This window comes from Somniosus microcephalus, chromosome 4, assembly GCF_052327205.1.
Source record: "Somniosus microcephalus isolate GS21.2 chromosome 4, FLI_Smic_1.0, whole genome shotgun sequence".
Taxonomy (NCBI): domain Eukaryota; kingdom Metazoa; phylum Chordata; class Chondrichthyes; order Squaliformes; family Somniosidae; genus Somniosus; species Somniosus microcephalus.
In genome coordinates this window covers 72,346,405-72,370,517 of record NC_140990.1, presented here as the reverse complement: position 1 = coordinate 72,370,517, position 24,113 = coordinate 72,346,405, and the positions used below count along the sequence as shown (strand labels likewise).

Sequence of the window (24,113 nt, the reverse complement as noted above, 5' to 3'; positions counted from 1 at the left end):
GGAGTCCCCATGTACAGTCCCAGGGTCAGAATCCCCATGTAGAGTCTCAGGGCTGGAATCCCCATGTACATTCCCTGTGTTGGTATCCCCATGTACAGTCCCAGGGTTGGAATCCCCACGTACAGTCCCAGGGTTGGAATCCCCATGTACAGTCCCAGGGTTAGAATCCTGATGTACAGTCCCATGGTTGGAATCCCCATGTACAGTCCCAGGGTTGGAATCCCCATGCACAGTCCCAGGGTTAGAATCCCCTTGTACAGTCCCAGGGTTAGAATCCTCGTGTACAGTCCCAGTGTTAGAATCCTCATGCACAGTCCCAGGGTTAGAATCCCCATGTACAATCCCAGGGTTAGAATCCCCATGTACCGTCCGAGGGTTAGAATCCCCATGTACAGTCCCAGGGTTAGAATCCCCATGTACATTCACAGGGTTAGAATCCCCATGTACAGTCCCAGGGTTAGAATCCCCATGTACAGTCCCACCGTTAGAATTCCCGTGTACAGTCCCAGGGTTAGAATCCCCTTCTAAAGTCCTAGGGTTAGAATCCCTATGTACAGTCCCAGGGTTAGAATCCTCATATACAGTCCCAGGGTTAGAATCCCCATGTACAGTCCCAGGGTTAGAATCCCCATGTACAGTCCCAGGGTTAGAATCCCCATGTACAGTCCTTGGGTTAGAATCCCCATGTACAGTCCCAGGGTTGGAATCCCCATGTACAGTCCCAGGGTCGGAATCCCCATGTACAGTCCCAGGGTTAGAATCCCCATGTACAGTCCCAGTGTCGGAATGTCCGTGTGCAGTCCCAGGGTCGGAATCCCCATGTACATTCCCTGTGTTGGAATCCCAATGTACAGTCCCAGGGTTAGAATCCCCATGCACAGTCCCAGGGTTAGAATCCCCATGTACAGTCCCAGGTTTAGAATCCCCATGTACAGTGCCAAGGTTGGAATCCCCATGTACAGTCCCAGGGTTAGAATCCCCATGTACAGTCCCAAGGTTAGAATCCCCATGTACAGTCCCAGGGTTAGAATTCCCATGTACAGTCCCAGGGATAGAATCCCCATTTACAGTCCCAGGGTTAGAATTCCCATGTACAGTCCCAGGTTTAGAATCCCCATGTACAGTCCCAGGGTTAGAATTCCCATGTACAGTCCCAAGGTTGGAATCCCCATGTACAGTCCCAGGGTTAGAATCCCTATGTATGGTCCCAGTGTTGGAATCCCCAATGTACAGTCCCAGGGTTGGAATCTCCATGTACAGTCCCAGGGTTAGAATCCTCATGTACAGACACATGGTTGGAATCCCCATGTACAGTCCCAGAGTTGGAAACCCCATGTACAGTCCCAGGGTTGGAATCCCCATGTACAGTCCCAGGGATAGAATCCCCATGTACAGTCCCAGGGTTAGAATCCCCATGTCCAGTCCCAGGGTTGGAATCCCCATGTACAGTCCCAGGGTTGGAACCCCTTGTACAGTCCCAGGGTTAGAATCCCCGTGTACAGTCCCAGGGTTAGAATACCCGTGTACAGTCCCAGGGTTAAAATCCCCAAGTACAGTTCCAGGGTCAGAATCCCCATGTACAGTCCCAGTGTCAGAATCTCCATGTACAGTCCCAGGGTTGGAATCCCCATGTACAGTCCCATGGTCAGAATCCCCATGTACAGTCCCAGGGCTGGAATCCCTATGAACATTCCCTGTGCTGGAATCTCTATGTACAGTCCCAGGGTTGGAATCCCCACGTACAGTCCCAGGGTTGGAATCCCCACGTACAGTCCCAGGGTTGGAATCCCCATGTACAGTCCCAGGGTTAGAATCCTCATGTACAGTCCCAGGGTTAGAATCCCCGTGTACAGTCCCAGGGTTGGAATCCCCATGTGCATTCCCTGTGTTGGAATCCCCATGTACAGTCCCAGGGTTGGAATCCCCACGTACAGTCCCAGGGTTGGAATCCCCACCTGCAGTCCCAGGGCTGGAATCCCCATGTACAGTCCCAGGGTTAGAATCCCCATGTACAGTCCCGGGGTTGGAATCCCCATGCACAGTCCCAGGGTTAGAATCCCCATGTACAGTCCGAGGGTTAGAATCCCCATGTACAGCCCCAGGGTTAGAATCCCCATGTACAGTCCCAGGGTTAGAATCCACATGTACAGTCCCAAGGTTAGAATCCCCATGTGCAGTCCCAGGGTTAGAATCCCCTTGTGCAGTCCCAGGGTTAGAATCCCCATGTAAGGTCCCATGGTTAGAATCCCCATGTACAGTCCCAGGGTTAGAATCCCTATGTACAGTCCCAGGGTTAGAATCCCCTTGTGCAGTCCCAGGGTTAGAATCCCCATGTAAGGTCCCACGGTTAGAATCCCCATGTACAGTCCCAGGGTTAGAATCCCCATGTACAGTCCCAGGGTTAGAATCCCCATGTACAGTCCCAGGGTCAGAATCCCCATGTACAGTCCCAGGGTTAGAACCTTCATGTACAGTCCCAGGGTTAGAATCCCCATGTACAGTCCCAGGGTCAGAATCCCCATGTACAGTCCCAGGGTTAGAATCCCCATGTACAGTCCCAGGGTTAGAATCCCCATGTACAGTCCCAGGGTCGGAATCCCCATGTACAGTCCCAGGGTCAGAATCCCCATGTACATTCCCAGGGCTGGAATCCCCATGTACATTCCCTGTGTTGGAATCCCCATGTAAAGTCCCAGGGTTGGAATCACCACGTACAGTCCCAGGGTCGGAGTCCCCATGTACAGTCCCAGGGTCAGAATCCCCATGTAGAGTCCCAGGGCTGGAATCCCCATGTGCATTCCCTGTGTTGGTATCCCCATGTACAGTCACAGGGTTGGAATCCCCACGTACAGTCCCAGGGTTGGAATCCCCATGTACAGTCCCAGGGTTAGAATCCTGATGTACAGTCCCAGGTTTAGAATTCCCATGTACAGTCCCAGGGTTGGAATCCCCATGTACAGTCCCAGGGTTAGAATCCCCTTGTGCAGTCCCAGGGTTAGAATCCTCGTGTACAGTCCCAGTGTTAGAATCCTCATGCACAGTCCGAGGGTTAGAATCCCCATGTACAGACCCAGGGTTAGAATCCCCATGTACATTCACAGGGTTAGAATCCCCATGTACAGTCCCAGGGTTAGAATCCCCATGTACAGTCCCAGGGTTAGAATCCCCATGTACATTCACAGGGTTAGAATTCCCGTGTACAGTCCCAGGGTTAGAATCCCCTTCTAAAGTCCCAGGGTTAGAATCCCCGTGTACAGTCCCAGGGTTAGAATCCCCATGTACAGTCCCAGGGTTAGAATCCCCATGTACAGTCCCAGGGTTAGAATCCCCATGTACTGTCCCAGGGTTAGAATCCCCATGTACAGTCCTTGGGTTAGAATCCCCATGTACAGTCCCAGGGTTGGAATCCCCATGTACAGTCCCAGGGTTAGAATCCCCATGTACTGTCCCAGGGTTAGGATCCCCATGTACAGTCCCAGGGTCGGAATCCCCATGTACAGTCCCAGGGTTAGAATCCCCATGTACAGTCCCAGGGTCAGAATCCCCATTTACAGTCCCAGTGTCGGAATGTCCGTGCACAGTCCCAGGGTCGGAATCCCCATGTACATTCCCTGTGTTGGAATCCCCATGTACAGTCCCAGGGTTGGAATCCCCACATACAGTCCCAGGGTTGGAATCCCCACGTACAGTCCTAGGGTTAGAATCCCCATGTACAGTCCCAGGGTTAGAATCCCCATGTACAGTCCCAGGGTTAGAATCCCCATGTACAGTCCGAGGGTTAGAATCCCCATGTACAGCCCCAGGGTTAGAATCCCCATGTACAGTCCCAGGGTTAGAATCCACATGTACAGTCCCAAGGTTAGAATCCCCATGTGCAGTCCCAGGGTTAGAATCCCCATGTACAGTCCCAGGGTTAGAATCCCTATGTACAGTCCCAGGGTTAGAATCCCCTTGTGCAGTCCCAGGGTTAGAATCCCCATGTAAAGTCCCACGGTTAGAATCCCCATGTACAGTCCCAGGGTTAGAATCCCCATGTACAGTCCGAGGGTTAGAATCCCCATGTACAGTCCCAGGGTTAGAATCCCCATGTACAGTCCCAGGGTCGGAATCCCCATGTACAGTCCCAGGGTCAGAATCCCCATGTACATTCCCAGGGCTGGAATCCCCATGTACTTTCCCTGTGTTGGAATCCCCATGTAAAGTCCCAGGGTTGGAATCCCCACGTACAGTCCCAGGGTCGGAGTCCCCATGTACAGTCCCAGGGTCAGAATCCCCATGTAGAGTCCCAGGGCTGGAATCCCCATGTACATTCCCTGTGTTGGTATCCCCATGTACAGTCCCAGGGTTGGAATCCCCACGTACAGTCCCAGGGTTGGAATCCCCATGTACAGTCCCAGGGTTAGAATCCTGATGTACAGTCCCATGGTTGGAATCCCCATGTACAGTCCCAGGGTTGGAATCCCCATGCACAGTCCCAGGGTTAGAATCCCCTTGTACAGTCCCAGGGTTAGAATCCTCGTGTACAGTCCCAGTGTTAGAATCCTCATGCACAGTCCCAGGGTTAGAATCCCCATGTACAATCCCAGGGTTAGAATCCCCATGTACCGTCCGAGGGTTAGAATCCCCATGTACAGTCCCAGGGTTAGAATCCCCATGTACATTCACAGGGTTAGAATCCCCATGTACAGTCCCAGGGTTAGAATCCCCATGTACAGTCCCACCGTTAGAATTCCCGTGTACAGTCCCAGGGTTAGAATCCCCTTCTAAAGTCCCAGGGTTAGAATCCCCATGTACAGTCCCAGGGTTAGAATCCCCATATACAGTCCCAGGGTTAGAATCCCCATGTACAGTCCCAGGGTTAGAATCCCCATGTACAGTCCCAGGGTTAGAATCCCCATGTACAGTCCTTGGGTTAGAATCCCCATGTACAGTCCCAGGGTTGGAATCCCCATGTACAGTCCCAGGGTCGGAATCCCCATGTACAGTCCCAGGGTTAGAATCCCCATGTACCGTCCCAGTGTCGGAATGTCCGTGTACAGTCCCAGGGTCGGAATCCCCATGTACATTCCCTGTGTTGGAATCCCAATGTACAGTCCCAGGGTTAGAATCCCCATGCACAGTCCCAGGGTTAGAATCCCCATGTACAGTCCCAGGTTTAGAATCCCCATGTACAGTGCCAAGGTTGGAATCCCCATGTACAGTCCCAGGGTTAGAATCCCCATGTACAGTCCCAAGGTTAGAATCCCCATGTACAGTCCCAGGGATAGAATCCCCATGTACCGTCCCAGTGTCGGAATGTCCGTGTACAGTCCCAGGGTCGGAATCCCCATGTACATTCCCTGTGTTGGAATCCCAATGTACAGTCCCAGGGTTAGAATCCCCATGCACAGTCCCAGGGTTAGAATCCCCATGTACAGTCCCAGGTTTAGAATCCCCATGTACAGTGCCAAGGTTGGAATCCCCATGTACAGTCCCAGGGTTAGAATCCCCATGTACAGTCCCAAGGTTAGAATCCCCATGTACAGTCCCAGGGTTAGAATTCCCATGTACAGTCCCAGGGTTAGAATCCCCATTTACAGTCCCAGGGTTAGAATTCCCATGTACAGTCCCAGGTTTAGAATCCCCATGTACAGTCCCAGGATTAGAATTCCCATGTACAGTCCCAAGGTTGGAATCCGCATGTACAGTCCCAGGGTTAGAATCCCTATGTATGGTCTCAGTGTTGGAATCCCCAATGTACAGTCCCAGGGTTGGAATCTCCATGTACAGTCCCAGGGTTAGAATCCTCATGTACAGACACATGGTTGGAATCCCCATGTACAGTCCCAGGGTTGGAAACCCCATGTACAGTCCCAGGGTTGGAATCCCCATGTACAGTCCCAGGGATAGAATCCCCATGTACAGTCCCAGGGTTAGAATCCCCATGTCCAGTCCCAGGGTTGGAATCCCCATGTACAGTCCCAGGGTTGGAACCCCTTGTACAGTCCCAGGGTTAGAATCCCCGTGTACAGTCCCAGGGTTAGAATCCCCGTGTACAGTCCCAGGGTTAAAATCCCCATGTACAGTCCCAGGGTCAGAATCCCCATGTACAGTCCCAGTGTCAGAATCTCCATGTACAGTCCCAGGGTTGGAATCCCCATGTACAGTCCCATGGTCAGAATCCCCATGCACAGTCCCAGGGTTGGAATCCCTATGTACATTCCCTGTGCTGGAATCCCTATGTACAGTCCCAGGGTTGGAATCCCCACGTACAGTCCCAGGGTTGGAATCCCCACGTACAGTCCCAGGGTTGGAATCCCCATGGACAGTCCCAGGGTTAGAATCCTCATGTACAGTCCCAGGGTTAGAATCCCTGTGTACAGTCCCAGGGTTGGAATCCCCATGTGCATTCCCTGTGTTGGAATCCCCATGTACAGTCCCAGGGTTGGAATCCCCACGTACAGTCCCAGGGTTGGAATCCCCACCTACAGTCCCAGGGCTGGAATCCCCATGTACAGTCCCAGGGTTAGAATCCCCATGTACAGTCCCGGGGTTGGAATCCCCATGCACAGTCCCAGGGTTAGAATCCCCATGTACAGTCCGAGGGTTGAATCCCCATGTACAGCCCCAGGGTTAGAATCCCCATGTACAGTCCCAGGGTTAGAATCCACATGTACAGTCCCAAGGTTAGAATCCCCATGTGCAGTCCCAGGGTTAGAATCCCCATGTACAGTCCCAGGGTTAGAATCCCTATGTACAGTCCCAGGGTTAGAATCCCCTTGTGCAGTCCCAGGGTTAGAATCCCCATGTAAGGTCCCACGGTTAGAATCCCCATGTACAGTCCCAGGGTTAGAATCCCCATGTACAGTCCCAGGGTTAGAATCCCCATGTACAGTCCCAGGGTCAGAATCCCCATGTACAGTCCCAGGGTTAGAATCCTCATGTACAGTCCCAGGGTTAGAACCCCATGTACAGTCCCAGGGTCAGAATCCCCATGTACAGTCCCAGGGTTAGAATCCCCATGTACAGTCCCAGGGTTAGAATCCCCATGTACATTCCCAGGGCTGGAATCCCCATGTACATTCCCTGTGTTGGAATCCCCATGTAAAGTCTCAGGGTTGGAATCCGCACGTACAGTCCCAGGGTCGGAGTCCCCATGTACAGTCCCAGGGTCAGAATCCCCATGTAGAGTCTCAGGGCTGGAATCCCCATGTACATTCCCTGTGTTGGTATCCCCATGTACAGTCCCAGGGTTGGAATCCCCACGTACAGTCCCAGGGTTGGAATCCCCATGTACAGTCCCAGGGTTAGAATCCTGATGTACAGTCCCATGGTTGGAATCCCCATGTACAGTCCCAGGGTTGGAATCCCCATGCACAGTCCCAGGGTTAGAATCCCCTTGTACAGTCCCAGGGTTAGAATCCTCGTGTACAGTCCCAGTGTTAGAATCCTCATGCACAGTCCCAGGGTTAGAATCCCCATGTACAATCCCAGGGTTAGAATCCCCATGTACCGTCCGAGGGTTAGAATCCCCATGTACAGTCCCAGGGTTAGAATCCCCATGTACATTCACAGGGTTAGAATCCCCATGTACAGTCCCAGGGTTAGAATCCCCATGTACAGTCCCACCATTAGAATTCCCGTGTACAGTCCCAGGGTTAGAATCCCCTTCTAAAGTCCTAGGGTTAGAATCCCCATGTACAGTCCCAGGGTTAGAATCCTCATATACAGTCCCAGGGTTAGAATCCCCATGTACAGTCCCAGGGTTAGAATCCCCATGTACAGTCCCAGGGTTAGAATCCCCATGTACAGTCCTTGGGTTAGAATCCCCATGTACAGTCCCAGGGTTGGAATCCCCATGTACAGTCCCAGGGTCGGAATCCCCATGTACAGTCCCAGGGTTAGAATCCCCATGTACAGTCCCAGTGTCGGAATGTCCGTGTGCAGTCCCAGGGTCGGAATCCCCATGTACATTCCCTGTGCTGGAATCCCAATGTACAGTCCCAGGGTTAGAATCCCCATGCACAGTCCCAGGGTTAGAATCCCCATGTACAGTCCCAGGTTTAGAATCCCCATGTACAGTGCCAAGGTTGGAATCCCCATGTACAGTCCCAGGGTTAGAATCCCCATGTACAGTCCCAAGGTTAGAATCCCCATGTACAGTCCCAGGGTTAGAATTCCCATGTACAGTCCCAGGGTTAGAATCCCCATTTACAGTCCCAGGGTTAGAATTCCCATGTACAGTCCCAGGTTTAGAATCCCCATGTACAGTCCCAGGGTTAGAATTCCCATGTACAGTCCCAAGGTTGGAATCCCCATGTACAGTCCCAGGGTTAGAATCCCTATGTATGGTCCCAGTGTTGGAATCCCCAATGTACAGTCCCAGGGTTGGAATCTCCATGTACAGTCCCAGGGTTAGAATCCTCATGTACAGACACATGGTTGGAATCCCCATGTACAGTCCCAGAGTTGGAAACCCCATGTACAGTCCCAGGGTTGGAATCCCCATGTACAGTCCCATGGATAGAATCCCCATGTACAGTCCCAGGGTTAGAATCCCCATGTCCAGTCCCAGGGTTGGAATCCCCATGTACAGTCCCAGGGTTGGAACCCCTTGTACAGTCCCAGGGTTAGAATCCCCGTGTACAGTCCCAGGGTTAGAATACCCGTGTACAGTCCCAGGGTTAAAATCCCCAAGTACAGTTCCAGGGTCAGAATCCCCATGTACAGTCCCAGTGTCAGAATCTCCATGTACAGTCCCAGGGTTGGAATCCCCATGTACAGTCCCATGGTCAGAATCCCCATGTACAGTCCCAGGGCTGGAATCCCTATGAACATTCCCTGTGCTGGAATCTCTATGTACAGTCCCAGGGTTGGAATCCCCACGTACAGTCCCAGGGTTGGAATCCCCACGTACAGTCCCAGGGTTGGAATCCCCATGTACAGTCCCAGGGTTAGAATCCTCATGTACAGTCCCAGGGTTAGAATCCCCGTGTACAGTCCCAGGGTTGGAATCCCCATGTGCATTCCCTGTGTTGGAATCCCCATGTACAGTCCCAGGGTTGGAATCCCCACGTACAGTCCCAGGGTTGGAATCCCCACCTGCAGTCCCAGGGCTGGAATCCCCATGTACAGTCCCAGGGTTAGAATCCCCATGTACAGTCCCGGGGTTGGAATCCCCATGCACAGTCCCAGGGTTAGAATCCCCATGTACAGTCCGAGGGTTAGAATCCCCATGTACAGCCCCAGGGTTAGAATCCCCATGTACAGTCCCAGGGTTAGAATCCACATGTACAGTCCCAAGGTTAGAATCCCCATGTGCAGTCCCAGGGTTAGAATCCCCTTGTGCAGTCCCAGGGTTAGAATCCCCATGTAAGGTCCCATGGTTAGAATCCCCATGTACAGTCCCAGGGTTAGAATCCCTATGTACAGTCCCAGGGTTAGAATCCCCTTGTGCAGTCCCAGGGTTAGAATCCCCATGTAAGGTCCCACGGTTAGAATCCCCATGTACAGTCCCAGGGTTAGAATCCCCATGTACAGTCCCAGGGTTAGAATCCCCATGTACAGTCCCAGGGTCAGAATCCCCATGTACAGTCCCAGGGTTAGAACCTTCATGTACAGTCCCAGGGTTAGAATCCCCATGTACAGTCCCAGGGTCAGAATCCCCATGTACAGTCCCAGGGTTAGAATCCCCATGTACAGTCCCAGGGTTAGAATCCCCATGTACAGTCCCAGGGTCGGAATCCCCATGTACAGTCCCAGGGTCAGAATCCCCATGTACATTCCCAGGGCTGGAATCCCCATGTACATTCCCTGTGTTGGAATCCCCATGTAAAGTCCCAGGGTTGGAATCCCCACGTACAGTCCCAGGGTCGGAGTCCCCATGTACAGTCCCAGGGTCAGAATCCCCATGTAGAGTCCCAGGGCTGGAATCCCCATGTACATTCCCTGTGTTGGTATCCCCATGTACAGTCCCAGGGTTGGAATCCCCACGTACAGTCCCAGGGTTGGAATCCCCATGTACAGTCCCAGGGTTAGAATCCTGATGTACAGTCCCAGGGTTAGAATTCCCATGTACAGTCCCAGGGTTGGAATCCCCATGCACAGTCCCAGGGTTGGAATCCCCATGCACAGACCCAGGGTTAGAATCCCCTTGTACAGTCCCAGGGTTAGAATCCTCGTGTACAGTCCCAGTGTTAGAATCCTCATGGACAGTCCCAGGGTTAGAATCCCCATGTACAATCCCAGGGTTAGAATCCCCATGTACATTCACAGGGTTAGAATCCCCATGTACAGTCCCAGGGTTAGAATCCCCATGTACAGTCCCAGGGTTAGAATCCCCATGTACATTCACAGGGTTAGAATTCCCGTGTACAGTCCCAGGGTTAGAATCCCCTTCTAAAGTCCCAGTGTTAGAATCCCTGTGTACAGTCCCAGGGTTAGAATCCCCATGTACAATCCCAGGGTTAGAATCCCCATCTACAGTCCCAGGGTTAGAATCCCCATGTACAGTCCCAGGGTTAGAATCCCCATGTACAGTCCCAGGGTTAGAATCCCCATGTACAGTCCCAGGGTTAGAATCCCCATCTACAGTCCCAGGGTTAGAATCCCCATGTACTGTCCCAGGGTTAGAATCCCCATGCACAGTCCCAGTGTTAGAATCCCCCTGTACAGTCCCAGGGTTAGAATCCCCATGTACAGTCCCAGGGTTAGAATCCCCATGTACTGTCCCAGGGTTAGGATCCCCATGTACAGTCCCAGGGTTGGAATCCCCATGTACAGTCCCAGGGTTGGAATCCCCACGTACAGTCCCAGGGTTGGAATCCCCATGTACAGTCCCAGGGTTAGAATCCTCATGTACAGTCCCAGGGTTAGAATCCCCGTGTACAGTCCCAGGGTTGGAATCCCCATGTGCATTCCCTGTGTTGGAATCCCCATGTACAGTCCCAGGGTTGGAATCCCCATGTACAGTCCCAGGGCTGGAATCCCCATGTACAGTCCCAGGGTTAGAATCCCCGTGTACAGTCCCAGGGTTGGAATCCCCATGTGCATTCCCTGTCTTGGAATCCCCATGTGCATTCCCTGTGTTGGAATCCCCATGTACAGTCCCAGGGTTGGAATCCCCATGTGCATTCCCTGTGTTGGAATCCCCATGTACAGTCCCAGGGTTGGAATCCCCATGTACAGTCCCAGGGTTGGAATCCCCACCTACAGTCCCAGGGCTGGAATCCCCATGTACAGTCCCGGGGTTGGAATCCCCACGCACAGTCCCAGGTTTAGAATCCCCATGTACAGTCCGAGGTTTAGAATCCCCATGTACAGCCCCAGGGTTAGAATCCCCATGTACAGTCCCAGTGTTAGAATCCACATGTACAGTCCCAAGGTTAGAATCCCCATGTGCAGTCCCAGGGTTAGAATCCCCATGTACAGTCCCAGGGTTAGAATCCCTATGTACAGTCCCAGGGTTAGAATCCCCTTGTGCAGTCCCAGGGTTAGAAGCCCCATGTAAGGTCCCACTGTTAGAATCCCCATGTACAGTCCCAGGGTTAGAATCCCCATGTACAGTCCCAGGGTCAGAATCCCCATGTACATTCCCAGGGCTGGAATCCCCATGTACATTCCCTGTGTTGGAATCCCCATGTAAAGTCCCAGGGTTGGAATCCCCACATACAGTCCCAGGGTCGGAGTCCCCATGTACAGTCCCAGGGTCAGAATCCCCATGTAGAGTCCCAGGGCTGGAATCCCCATGTACATTCCCTGTGTTGGTATCCCCATGTACAGTCCCAGGGTTGGAATCCCCACGTACAGTCCCAGGGTTGGAATCCCCATGTACAGTCCCAGGGTTGGAATCCTGATGTACAGTCCCAGGGTTAGAATTCCCATGTACAGTCCCAGGGTTGGAATCCCCATGTGCAGTCCCAGGGTTGGAATCCCCATGCACAGACCCAGGGTTAGAATCCCCTTGTGCAGTCCCAGGGTTAGAATCCTCGTGTACAGTCCCAGTATTAGAATCCTCATGCACAGTCCCAGGGTTAGAATCCCCATGTACAATCCCAGGGTTAGAATCCCCATGTACATTCACAGGGTTAGAATCCCCATGTACAGTCCCAGGGTTAGAATCCCCATGTACAGTCCCAGGGTTAGAATCCCCATGTACAGTCCCAGGGTTAGAATCCCCTTCTAAAGTCCCAGGGTTAGAATCCCCGTGTACAGTCCCAGGGTTAGAATCCCCGTGTACAGTCCCAGGGTTAGAATCCCCATGTACAGTCCCAGGGTTAGAATCCCCATCTACAGTCCCAGGGTTAGAATCCCCATGTACAGTCCCAGGGTTAGAATCCCCATGTACAGTCCCAGGGTTAGAATCCCCATGTACAGTCCCAGGGTTAGAATCCCCATGTACAGTCCCAGGGTTAGAATCCCCATCTACAGTCCCAGTGTTAGAATCCCCATGTACAGTCCCAGGGTTAGAATCCCCATGTACAGTCCCAGGGTTAGAATCCCCATCTACAGTCCCAGTGTTAGAATCCCCATCTACAGTCCCAGGGTTAGAATCCCCACGTACAGTCCCAGGGTTAGAATCCCCATGTACAGTCCCAGGGTTAGAATCCCCATGTACATTCCCAGGGTTAGAATCCCCATGTACAGTCCCAGGTATGGAATCCCCATGTACAGTCCCAGGGTTAGAATCCCCATGTACAGTCCCAGGGTTAGAATCCCCATGTACAGTCCCAGGGTCAGAATCCCCATTTACAGTCCCAGTGTCGGAATGTCCGTGTACAGTCCCAGGGTCGGAATCCCCATGTACATTCCCTGTTTTGGAATCCCCATGTACAGTCCCAGGGTTAGAATCCCCGTGTACAGACCCAGGGTTAGAATCCCCATGTACAGTCCCAGGGTTAGAATCCCCATGTACAGTCCCAGGGTTAGAATCCCCATGTACAGTCCCAGGGTTAGAATCCCCGTGTACAGACCCAGGGTTAGAATCCCCATGTACAGTCCCAGGGTTAGAATCCCCATGTACAGTCCCAGGGTTAGAATCCCCATGTACAGTCCCAGGGTTAGAATCCCCATGTACAGTCCCAGGGTTAGAATCACCCATGTACAGTCCCAGTGTCAGAATCCCCATGTACAGTCCCAGGGTTAGAATCCCCTGCGCAAGTTAATTGGAAACCCCAGGGTAAGTTTCACCCAGAGTGCCCTCTCTGAAGCCGGTTTGCTGCTCGCTCTGTGCCCAGCACTCCCTGCACTCCCTGTAGCACAGAAGTGAATTTCAGTCTCAGTGTTACAAGTTTCATCAGTTACAGGCTGGAGAGAGGAATAATTCAAACTGACCCAGAGCTGCGTGATTGGTTCAGTCTGTAGAGGACTGACGAGCCCTTTTTAAATTCCCAGTAACTAATCCTGGATATAAAAGAGGGAAGAGCTGTGTTTAAATCAAAGCGTCTCCTTGGAGATTCTCTGAGGGAAGGAACTGTTCAGCTTGAAACTCTCGTTAGAAATTTCCAATTAGCAGTTATTGCCCAATATCGATTCCCACAGGGATGGGGAATTCTAGAATAAGGAAGGAACCGATCAGGATTTGAAAGGTATTAATAAAGAATTCAAGGGCATCTTCCATTTGGGATCTTTCCTTATTTTGTCCACTCGAGGGTTAGATACCAGACTTTCTCCTGTGAATATAGAGCTGGATTCTTGGGCCGTGATGTGTTTACTTGTTCGTAATTTGTTAAATACATTTGCTGAGTGGATTTAAATTCAAGATGAGGTTTGCAGGCGTGATTCTCCATTCACACATCGAAGGTGAGAGAGATGCTGTGGGGCACACGCTAAGTCCAGTAGCTGAAAGTGATTAACAGACTGGGTTTGTATTTAGTGATCCCGGGCGTGTTACCGATACCTTCCCTGGATGCTGGAAGGATGTTCCCGATGGTCGGGAAGTCCAGAACCAGGGGTCACAGTCTAAGGATAAGGGGTAGGCCATTTAGGACAGAAATGAGGAGGAATTTCTTCACCCAGAGAGTGGTGAATCTGCGGACTTCTCTACCACAGAAGGCAGTAGAGGCCAATTCATTAAATATATTCAAGAAGGAGTTGGATATATTTCTTAAGGCTAAAGGGATCAAGGGATATGGGGAGAAGGCAGGGACAGGGTACTGAATTTGGATGATCAGCCATGATCTCATTGAATGGCGGAGCAGGCTCGAGGGGCCGAATGGCCTACTCCTGCTCCTATCTTCTATGTTTCTATGGATACCAAGGCTAGGAGAGGCACTCTGGAATGTATGGGGAGCTGGGACTTGTCCATGAGAGTAACCGAAGGTATGAGAACTGAAATAAGCTTGAGTTAGAAAAGAGAAAAGGCACCAAAAAAATGCAGCCGTCAGTAACAGGACATCAATTAGTCTCCTCTTATCTTGGAGAAATTAAGGACTCAACACACTGTGTGCTGGAAACAAAGTAAATTTATTCAACAGTTATACAGAATATTAAACTACAGCCTAGTTATAGGGATTATTAACATCAGCAGAAACAAACTCCAGCTGTCAGAGTGAACATGGTTCAGCCCTGGATGTAATTAACAGCAGCAATAACAGTGGAATCCAACCACTGTAGTCACTTGTGAATTCGCTGGTGTGTCAGCAGGTGGGGTGAATGAGTGAATCCCTTCCCACACATGGAGCAGGTGAAAGGTCTGTCCCCAGTGTGAACTCGCTGGTGTGTCAGCAGGTTGGATGAATCAATCAATTCCTTACCACACACAGTGCAGGTGAAAGGTCTCTCCCCAATGTGAACATGCTGGTGTACAATGATTTGGGATGACTGATTGAATCCCTTCCCACACAGGGAGCAGGTGAATGGCCTCTCCCCAGTGTGAACTCGCTGGTGTGTCAGCAGGGTGGACGAACAAGTGAATCCCTTCACACACTCGGAGCAAGTGAAAGGCCTCTCCCCAGTGTGAGTGCGTTGATGGGTCACCAGTTGCTTTGTGCTTTTAAAGTTCTTCCCACAGTTAGTACATTCAAAAGGTCTATCATCGGTGTGAACTTGCTGGTGTGTCAGCAAGGTGGACAAGTGAGTGAAAGTCTTCTCACACACGGAACAAGTGAATGGCCTCTCCCCAGTGTGAATTCGCTGGTGTGTCAGAAGGTTGGATGACTGACTGAATCCCTTCCCACACTCGGAGCAGGTGAATGGTCTCTCCCCAGTGTGACTGCGTCGATGAGTTTCCAGCTCAGACAGGTAATTGAATCCCTTCCCACACATGGAGCAAGTGAAAGGCCTCTCCCCAGTGTGAGTGCGTTGATGGGTCACCAGTTGCTTTGTGCTTTTAAAGCTCTTCCCACAGTTAGTACATTCAAAAGGTCTATCATCGGTGTGAACTTGCTGGTGTGTCAGCAAGGTGGACAAGTGAGTGAAAGTCTTCTCACACACGGAACAGGTGAATGGCCTCTCCCCAGTGTGAATTCGCTGGTGTGTCAGAAGGTTGGATGACTGACTGAATCCCTTCCCACACTCGGAGCAGGTGAATGGTCTCTCCCCAGTGTGACTGCGTCGATGAGTTTCCAGCTCAGATGGGTAATTGAATCCCTTCCCACAGTCCCCACATTTCCACGGTTTCTCCATGGTGCCTTTGTATCTGCCCCAGTTGGACAATCGGTTGAAGCCTCGTCCACACACAGAACACGTGTACAGTTTCTCCCCGCTGTGAACGGCGCAATGTTTTTTCAGGCTGTGTAACAGGTTAAAGCTCTTTCCGCAGTCAGTGCACTGGAACAATCTCACTCGGGTGTGTGTGTCTCGGTGCTTTTCCAGTCACACTGATGTTTGAAATCTTTTCCCACAGACAGAACAGACAAACATTTCTCCTTCCACATTCAGAGGGTGATGATATTCGGGTCCTGATGAATGAAGTGGCTCTGTCAGATCTTGACATGATGTTTGGTTTGAGCTTCCCATCTGTAAATCCTCCCCTTCTAATACCCTGTAAAAGGAGTTTACAAAAGTCATCACTGTAAGTGCAGGATAGAAATTCCGGACAGACAATTCTAGTTTCTATGGAACATTCTTTCCTCTCGTTTTCCCCAAAGCTGTAAATCCCCGTCCCACACACTCTCCCTCCTCCCTGTGCTGAAATCCAAACCCATCGCACCATCTCCAACATTTCTTTCCTCCACTCCATGTTTTCCCCCTCTCTCTACTCTGGTTGGTTCAGTTCTACAACCGCTGTGTGCAGAGTGAGAATAAAATCAATGAGCCAATGATTGACTGGGCGGCGGCGGCAGTATAAAAGGTGAGCCCGAGGCGCATGTAGGTCTCAGAGTGGCAGCGGCGGGAATCTCGGTGGCGGCAGTATAAAAGGTGAGCCCGAGGCGCGGGTAGGCCTCAGAGTGGCAGCGGCGGGAATCTCAGCAGCAGCAGTATAAAAGGTGAGCCCGAGGCGCGGGTAGGCCTCAGAGTGGCAGCGGCGGGAATCTCAGCAGCAGCAGTATAAAAGGTGAGCCCGAGGTGTGGGTAGGCCTCAGAGTGGCAGTGGCGGGAATCTCGGCGGCGGTGAGCTATAAAAGGTGAGCCCGAGGTGCGGGTAGGCCTCAGAGCAGCAGCGGCGGGAATCTCGGTGGCGGTGCACTATAAAAGGTGAGCCCGAGGCGCGGGTAGACCTCAGAGCGGCAGCGGCGGGAATCTCGGCGGCGGCGAGCTATAAAAGGTGAGCCCGAGGCGCGGGTAGGCCTCAGTGCGGTAGCGGTGGCGATCCGAGCGGCAGCAAGTATTTAAGGTGAGCCCAAGGCACGGGTAGGCCTCAGTGCGGCAGCGGCGGTAATCCCAGCGGCGGTGAGTATTTAAGGTGAGCCCGAGGCGTGGGTAGGTTTACTAATCTCCAATCTCAGAGGGAGAGAAGTAAAAAGTAATCGAAGTGTGATGTCACCAGAAAGCAGGTAAGTGATTGGTTGGTGAGTATTTCTCTCTTTTTAAACTTTAACTCTGTGGTTTATAGTTTCTAAGCTCTCTGTGGTGTAGCGGGAACTGTTTGTAAAACAGGGCCATTATATCATTTAACTGTAGTGAAATTGGTGGGATTGATTTGTTTAATTTAATTTGAATTAATTGAAGGGTAAGTCATGGCAGGACAGCCCGGTGCAGTGGTATGCTCCTGCGCTATGTGGGAACTCAGGGACACTTCTTCTGTCCCTGACAACCATGTGTGCAGGAAGTGTGTCCAGCTGCAGCTACTGACAGACCGCATTGTGGCGCTGGAGCTGCGAATGGATACATACTGGACCATTCGCGATGCTGAGGACGTCGTGGATATCACGTTTAAGCAGCTGGCCACACCGCAGGTAACGGTGGCACAGGCAGAAAGGGAACGGGTGACCAACAGGCAGAGTAGTAGGCGCAGTCAGGTAGTGCAGGGGTCCCCTGTGGCCATCCCCCTCTCAAACAGATACACCACTTTGGATACTGATGGGGGGGATGGCTTACCAGGGGAAGGCAGCAGCAGCCAACTTTTGGCACCAGGGGTGGTTCTGCTGCACAGGACGGGAGGAAAAAGAGGGGGAGAGCTATAGTAATAGGGGATTCTATTGTAAGGGGAATAGATAGGTGTTTCTGCGGCTGCAAACAAGACTCCAGGATGGTGTGTTGCCTCCCTGGTGCAAGGGTCAAGGATGTCTCAGAGCGGCTGCAGAACATTTTGGAAGGGGAGGGTGAACAGCCAGTTGTCGTGGTGCATATAGGTACCAATGATATAGGTAAAAACCGGGATGAGGTCCTAAAAGCTGAATATAGGGAGTTAGGAGGTAAATTTTAAAAAAGGACCTCAAAGGTAGTAATCTCAGGATTGCTACCAGTGTCACATGCTAGTCAGAGTAGAAATAGAAAGATATTTCTGATGAATACGTGGCTAGAGGAATGGTACAAGGGGGAGGGATTCAAATTCCTGGGACATTGGAACCGGTTCTGGGGGAGGTGGGACCAGTACAAAATGGACGGTTTGCACCTGGGCAGGGCCGGGACTGATATCCTAGGGGGAGTGTTTGCTAATGCTCTGGGGGAGGGTTTAAACTACAATGGCAGGGGGTTGAGAACCTTTGCGGGGAGACAGAGGAAAGGGAAACAAGGATAAAAGCAAAAGATAGGAAGGAGAAAAACAAAAGTGGCAGGCAGAGAAATCAACGGTTTAAATCAAACATGGCCACAGTGAATAATAATTCTAAAAGATCTAAGAGCATTAAAAAAACAAGCCTGAAGGCTTTGTGTCTTAATGCGAGGAGCATTTGTAATAAGGTGGATGAATTAGCTGTGCAAATAGAGGTAAACGGATATGATATGATTGGGGTTACGGAAACATGGCTCCAGGGTGGCCAAGGCTGGGAACTCAACATCCAGGGGTGTTCAATATTCAGGAACGACAGGCAAAAAGGAAAAGGAGGTGGGGTAGCATTGCTGGTTAAAGAGGGGATTAACACAATTGAAAGGAAGGATATTAGCTCTGATGATGTGGAATCTGTATGGGTAGAACTGAGAAATACCAGGGGGCAGAAAACGTTAGTGGGAGTGGTATATAGACCTCCAAACAGTAATGCAGAAGTTGGGGATGGCATTAAACGGGAAATTACAGAAGCGTGCAATAAGGAAACAGCAGTTATCATGGGTGACTTTAATCTACATATAGATTGGACTAGCCAAATTAGTAACAATACTGTGGAGGAGGAATTCCTGGAGTGTATACGGGATGGTTTCCTGGACCAATATGTCGAGGGACCAACTAGAGATCAGGCCATCTTAGATTGGGTATTATGTAATGAGAAAGGATTAATTAGCAATCTTGTTGTGCAAGGCCCCTTGGGTCAGAGTGATCATAATATGATAGCATTCTTCATTAAGATGGAGAGTGAAATAGTTGACTCAGAGATTAGGGTCCTGAATTTAAATAAAGGAGACTATGATGGTATGAGGTGCGAGTTCGGTAGGATTGATTGGGGAATGTCACTCAAAGGGTTGACGGTAGATGGGCAATGGCAAACATTCAAAGATCGCATGGATGAACTACAGAATTTGTTCATCCCAGTTTGGCATAAAAATAAAACAAAAAAGGTGACTCAACCGTGGCTAACAAGGGAAATTAGGGATAGCATAAGATCCAAGGGAGGACATATAAATTGGCCAGAAAAAGCAGTAAACCTGAGGATTGGGAGCAGTTTAGGATTCAACAGAGGACAAAGGGATTCATTAAGAGGTGGAAAATAGAGTATGAGAGTAAGCTTGCAGGGAACATAAAAACTGACTGTAAAAGCTTTTATAGATATGTGAAGAGAAAAAGATTGGTGAAGTCAAGCATAGGTCCCTTGCAGTCAGAATCAGGGAATTTATAATGGGGAACAAAGAAATGGCAGACCAATTAAATACATATACTTTAGTTCTGTCTTCACAAAGGACACAAATAACCTCCCAAAGATGTCAGGAAACATAGGGTCTAATGAAAGGGAGGAACTGATAGAAATCAGTATTTGTAGGGAAATGGTGTTAGGGAAATTGATGGGATTGAGGGCCAATAAATCCCCAGGGCCTGATAATCTACATCCTAGGGTACTTAAGGAAGTGGCCCTAGAAATAGTAGATGCATTGCTGGTCATCTTCCAAAATTCGATGGAACCTGGAACAGTATCCATGGATTGGCGGGCAGCTAATGTTACCCCACTGTTCAAAAAGGGTGGTAGAGAGAAAGCGGGGAATTACAGACCGGTAAGCCTGACATCGGTCGTGGGGAAAATGCTAGAGTCCATTATAAAGGATGTAATAGCAGGGCACTTGGAAAAAATTGACCGGATCGGACAAAGTCAACATGGATTTACAAAAGGTACTGGAATTTTTTGAGGCTGTAACTGGTAAAATAGATAAGGGAGAACCAGTGGATGTGGTGCATTTGGATTTTCAAAAGGCTTTTGATAAGGTCCTGCATAAGAGATTAGCGTGTAAAATTAAGGCACATGCGATTGGGGGCAAGGTATTGACTTGGATAGAGAACTGGTTGGCAGACAGAAAGCAAAGAGTTGGAATAAACGGCTCTTTTTCCGAGTGGCAGGCAGTGACTAGTGGGGTACCGCAAGGATCGGTCCTTGGACCCCAGCTATTCACAATATATATTAATGATCTGGACGAGGGAACTAGATGTAATATCTTCAAGTTTGCAGACGACACAAATCTGGGCGGGCGTGTGTGCTGTGAGGAGCATGCCAAGAAACTCCAGTATGATTTGGACAGGTTGGGTGATTGGCGAGAAGCATGGCAGATGCAATATAATGTGTATAAATGCGAGGTTATCCACTTTGGTGTCAAAAACAGGAAGGCAGGTTATTATCTGAATGGCAATAGATTGGGAGAAGGGGAAGTGCAACGAGACCTGGGCGTCCTTCTGCACCAGTCATTGAAAGTAAGCATGCAGGTGCAGCAGCCGGTTAAGAAGGCAAATGGCATGTTGGCCTTCGTAGCGAGAGGGTTTGAGTACAGGAAAAAGGATGTCTTGCTGCAGTTGTACAGGGCCTTGGTGAAACCACATCTTGAGTATTGTGTGCAGTTTTGGTTGCCTTATCTGAGGAAGGATGTTTTTGCCATGGAAGGAGTGCAGCGAAGATTCACCAGGCTGATACCTGGGTTGGCAGGAATGACGTATGAGGAGAGATTGGTTCGATTGGGCTTGTACTCGCTGGAGTTTAGAAGAATGAGAGGGGATCGCATCGAAACTTATAAAAATCTAATGGGACTAGACAGACTAGATGCTGGAAGGATGTTCCCGATGGTCGGGGAGTCCAGAACCAGGGGTCACAGTCTAAGTGTAAGGGGTAAGCCATTTAGGACAGAGATGAGGAGGAATTTCTTCACCCAGAGAGTGGTGAACCTGTGGAATTCTCTACCAAAGAAGGCAGTAGAGGCCAATTCATTAAATATATTCAAGAAGGAGTTGGATATATTTCTTAAGGCTAAAGGGATCAAGGGATATGGAGAGAAGGCAGGGACAGGGTACTGAGTTTGGATGATCAGCCATGATCTCATTGAATGGCGGAGCAGGCTCGAGGGGCCGAATGGCCTACTCCTGCTCCTATCTTCTATGTTTCCATGTTTTTGAACACCTCCCACTGATCTTCTGTCGTTTTACCCATTAACAGATTTTCCCAGTTTACTGTGGACAGTCTCTGTCTCATCCCGTTGAAATTGCCTTTATCTAACACTAGGATCTTAGTAGCTGTTTTGCGTTTCTCCCTTTCAAACATAACGTGAAACTCGATCATGTTATGATCATTGTTAGATAAATGTTCACGCACAAGGAGGCTGTTGACTAAATCTGGCTCATTACTAAATCTAATATGGCCTGCCCCCTTGATGGTTCTAGGACATATTGTTGCAGAAAATGATTCTGGACACGTGAGAAATTCACCCGAGAAGACGCTAGAGACCAAAGTGTGTTTATCCCTCTCAGTGTGGCCCTGAAGGACTGTGTCCAGGCTGAAGTTCTGTTCCCGCCGTACGATGCTCCCCGCAGATTGTCCTTTCTGAGTTTCAGCCAGGTGATGCTAAACACTCAGGTGGGAAAGATGAAAATCTACAACAATGTATTTAAAACAAAGCTGATTTATTTGACATATATCCACAATATTAAACTCCAGCTCAATTACAGGAATTACTGACATCAGCAAAAACAACTGTCAGAATGAACATGGTTCAGTCCTGGATGTGATTAACAGCAGAATCCAACCCCTGCCGTTACTTGTGAACTCGTTGGTGTGCCAGCAGGTTGGATGACTGAGTGAATCCCTTCCCACACATGGAGCAGATGAACGGCTGCTCCCCAGTGTGAAGTCGCTGGTGTGTCAGCAGGCTGGAGTGCTGAGTGAATCCCTTCCGACACACAGAGCAGATGAATGGCCTCTCCCCAGTGTGAACTCGTTGATGTCTCAGCAGGTTGCCTACCAGAGTGAATCCCTTCTCACATATGGAGCAAGTGAACGGCCTCTCCCCAGTGTGAACTCGGTGGTGTGTCAAAAGGTCGGATGACTGAGTGAATCCCTTCCCACACATGGAGCAGGTGAACGGCCTCTCCCCAGTGTGAACTCGCTGGTGTCTCACCAGCTCTGCAGAACTTTTAAAGCTGTCCCCACAGTCAGAGCATTTAAAAGGTTTCTCCCCCGTGTGAATGAGCTGGTGTGTTTGGAGCGGGGATGAGTGAGTGAATCCCTTCCCACAAACGGGACAGATGAACGGCCTCTCCCCAGTGTGAACTCGCTGGTGTGTCAGCAAGTGGGATGACTGAATGAATCCCTTCCCACATACGGAGCAGGTGAATGGCCTCTCCCCGGTGTGACTGCGTCGATGAATTTCCAGCTGGTGCGGGTAATTGAATCCCTTCCCACAGTCTTCACATTTCCACGGTTTCTCCATGGTGCGAGTGTCCTTGTGTCTCTCCAGTTTGGATGATCAGTTGAAGCCTCGTCCACACACAGAACACGTGTACGGTTTCTCCCCGCTGTGAACGGTGTGATGCTTTTTCAGGCTGTGTAATAGGTTAAAGCTCTTTCCACAGTCAGTACACTGGAACACTCTGACTCGGGTGTGTGTGTCTCGGTGCTTTTCCAGTCACACTGATGTTTGAAATCTGAAAAATTGAGGGACTCTGTCAGATCTTGACGTGATGTTTGGTTTGAGTTTCTCGTCTGTAAATCCTCCCCTTCTAATACCCTGTAAAAGGAGTTTACAAATGTCAGGATAGAAATTTGGATTTTTCGGGGGGTAGTTGTGGGGAAGCGGATAATGTTAAGTGTTTTAATAATGGGGGCTGGGGCCGCACTCGGGGTGTGTGCAGCCCACGTCCCCTCGCGGTTCATTAATCTTTTATTTAAATCTGGTAGTACTTGTTACAATTCATCAATTACATGATAAATCCATTACATTCATTAACCACAATAAGGCTAAGCCTTAGAAGAAACAGCTTTAGGATTAACAGTACAAATACAATAATACATTTTTCCAGACAAAACCAATGTCAACAATACAGGTACCCATAGTAAAAAAACAATACATACCAGTCCTACTGGCAATCTAGTAACTCTTCATTTTTGCTTGGTATAACCTGTTGTCCTTTTTTAAAATGTTAACATTCAAGTACAACAGTACTTATACAACTCAACAGTTACATAGTAAATCCATTACATTCATTGACCAATTATGGTCAACAATATAAATACAACAATCAATTTTACAGGTAAATCAATAATGTTTACAGTACAAACTGCAACTATTTAATAACCCAAGAATCCATACACGCCAGTCCAACTGGCATTGTTCAATCATTCAGTCATTCATTCCTCCATTCATCCGTTCGTTCGCTCAAGCGCAAGTTCCATGTGCATGACTGCGTGCATGTGTGCCGTTTCTATCTGCGTGCATGCCTATGTGTTCGTTCATCTGTCCGACAGGCTTCACGCTCACCAAGCCGCCTTTCACCTAGGGAGCGAGGGCCCTTCATTCGGTCGAACGGAAGTTCCATTGTGTAAGCGTGCGTATCATTTGTCCACCTGTGTGCATGCGTGCATTCGTTCATCTGTCCGGCAGGCCTCACGCTCACCAAGTGACCCCCATCCTTGAGAGCGGGCCCTTCATTCGGTCGAACGTAAGTCCCATTGTGTATGCGTGCGTGCGTGCATATATTTGTATCCGCATGCGTGCGTTCACTAGAGCGTTCGTTCGTTCGATTAAGTTAGGCTTTAACATTAAATAACACAATATAGAAAATCCCACAACCATATCAAAAAAAAATCACTTAAGACTTCAAGTAAACTACTTTTAACCAGAACCTTCTTCAAAAACAAGTAATACAAGTTCAATGCCAGTCCTATTGGCACTCTAATAACTCCTCGTCTTCACTTGATGTTATCCAACCATATAATGTCATAATCCTTATCCACAGTCTTCAACCTTTCCACAGAAAAGAAGCCGACCACTTTCTCAAATCCCGTAAAAGAAAACGAGTACTCAAATTTCCTTCTTCTTGCTGTTATCACTCACAGGACCAACCATCAAGACATTCGTTATTCCTTGCTGATATACCTTGTTTTGTCCTTTATTTTCCTTTTTTACTTTTATCC

The 24,113-nt window shown here is 49.8% G+C and overlaps 1 protein-coding gene across 4 annotated transcripts in view; it reads right to left on the bottom strand.

Annotated features, from left to right (window-relative positions):
* The window catches only part of LOC147119199 (uncharacterized), a 137,619-nt gene extending 115,111 nt beyond the window's left edge, over positions 1–22,508 (bottom strand). The window contains exons 1-5 of one of the 4 annotated variants that reach the window (XM_085984888.1): positions 22,235–22,451; positions 21,899–22,066; positions 15,428–15,511; positions 15,050–15,175; positions 14,424–14,968 (exon numbers count right to left, since the gene is read on the bottom strand). In XM_085984888.1, the coding sequence (XP_085841014.1) occupies positions 14,593–14,968; positions 15,050–15,175; positions 15,428–15,511; positions 21,899–22,066; positions 22,235–22,410 (930 nt within the window). In that variant the 5' untranslated portion in view covers positions 22,411–22,451 and the 3' untranslated portion in view covers positions 14,424–14,592. Of the gene's footprint in view, positions 1–14,423; positions 19,281–21,898 lie in introns of those variants that run through there. The other 3 variants (XM_085984886.1, XM_085984884.1, XM_085984887.1) reach the window with 3 other exon arrangements.
* Between the last annotated feature and the right edge of the window lie 1,605 nt (positions 22,509–24,113).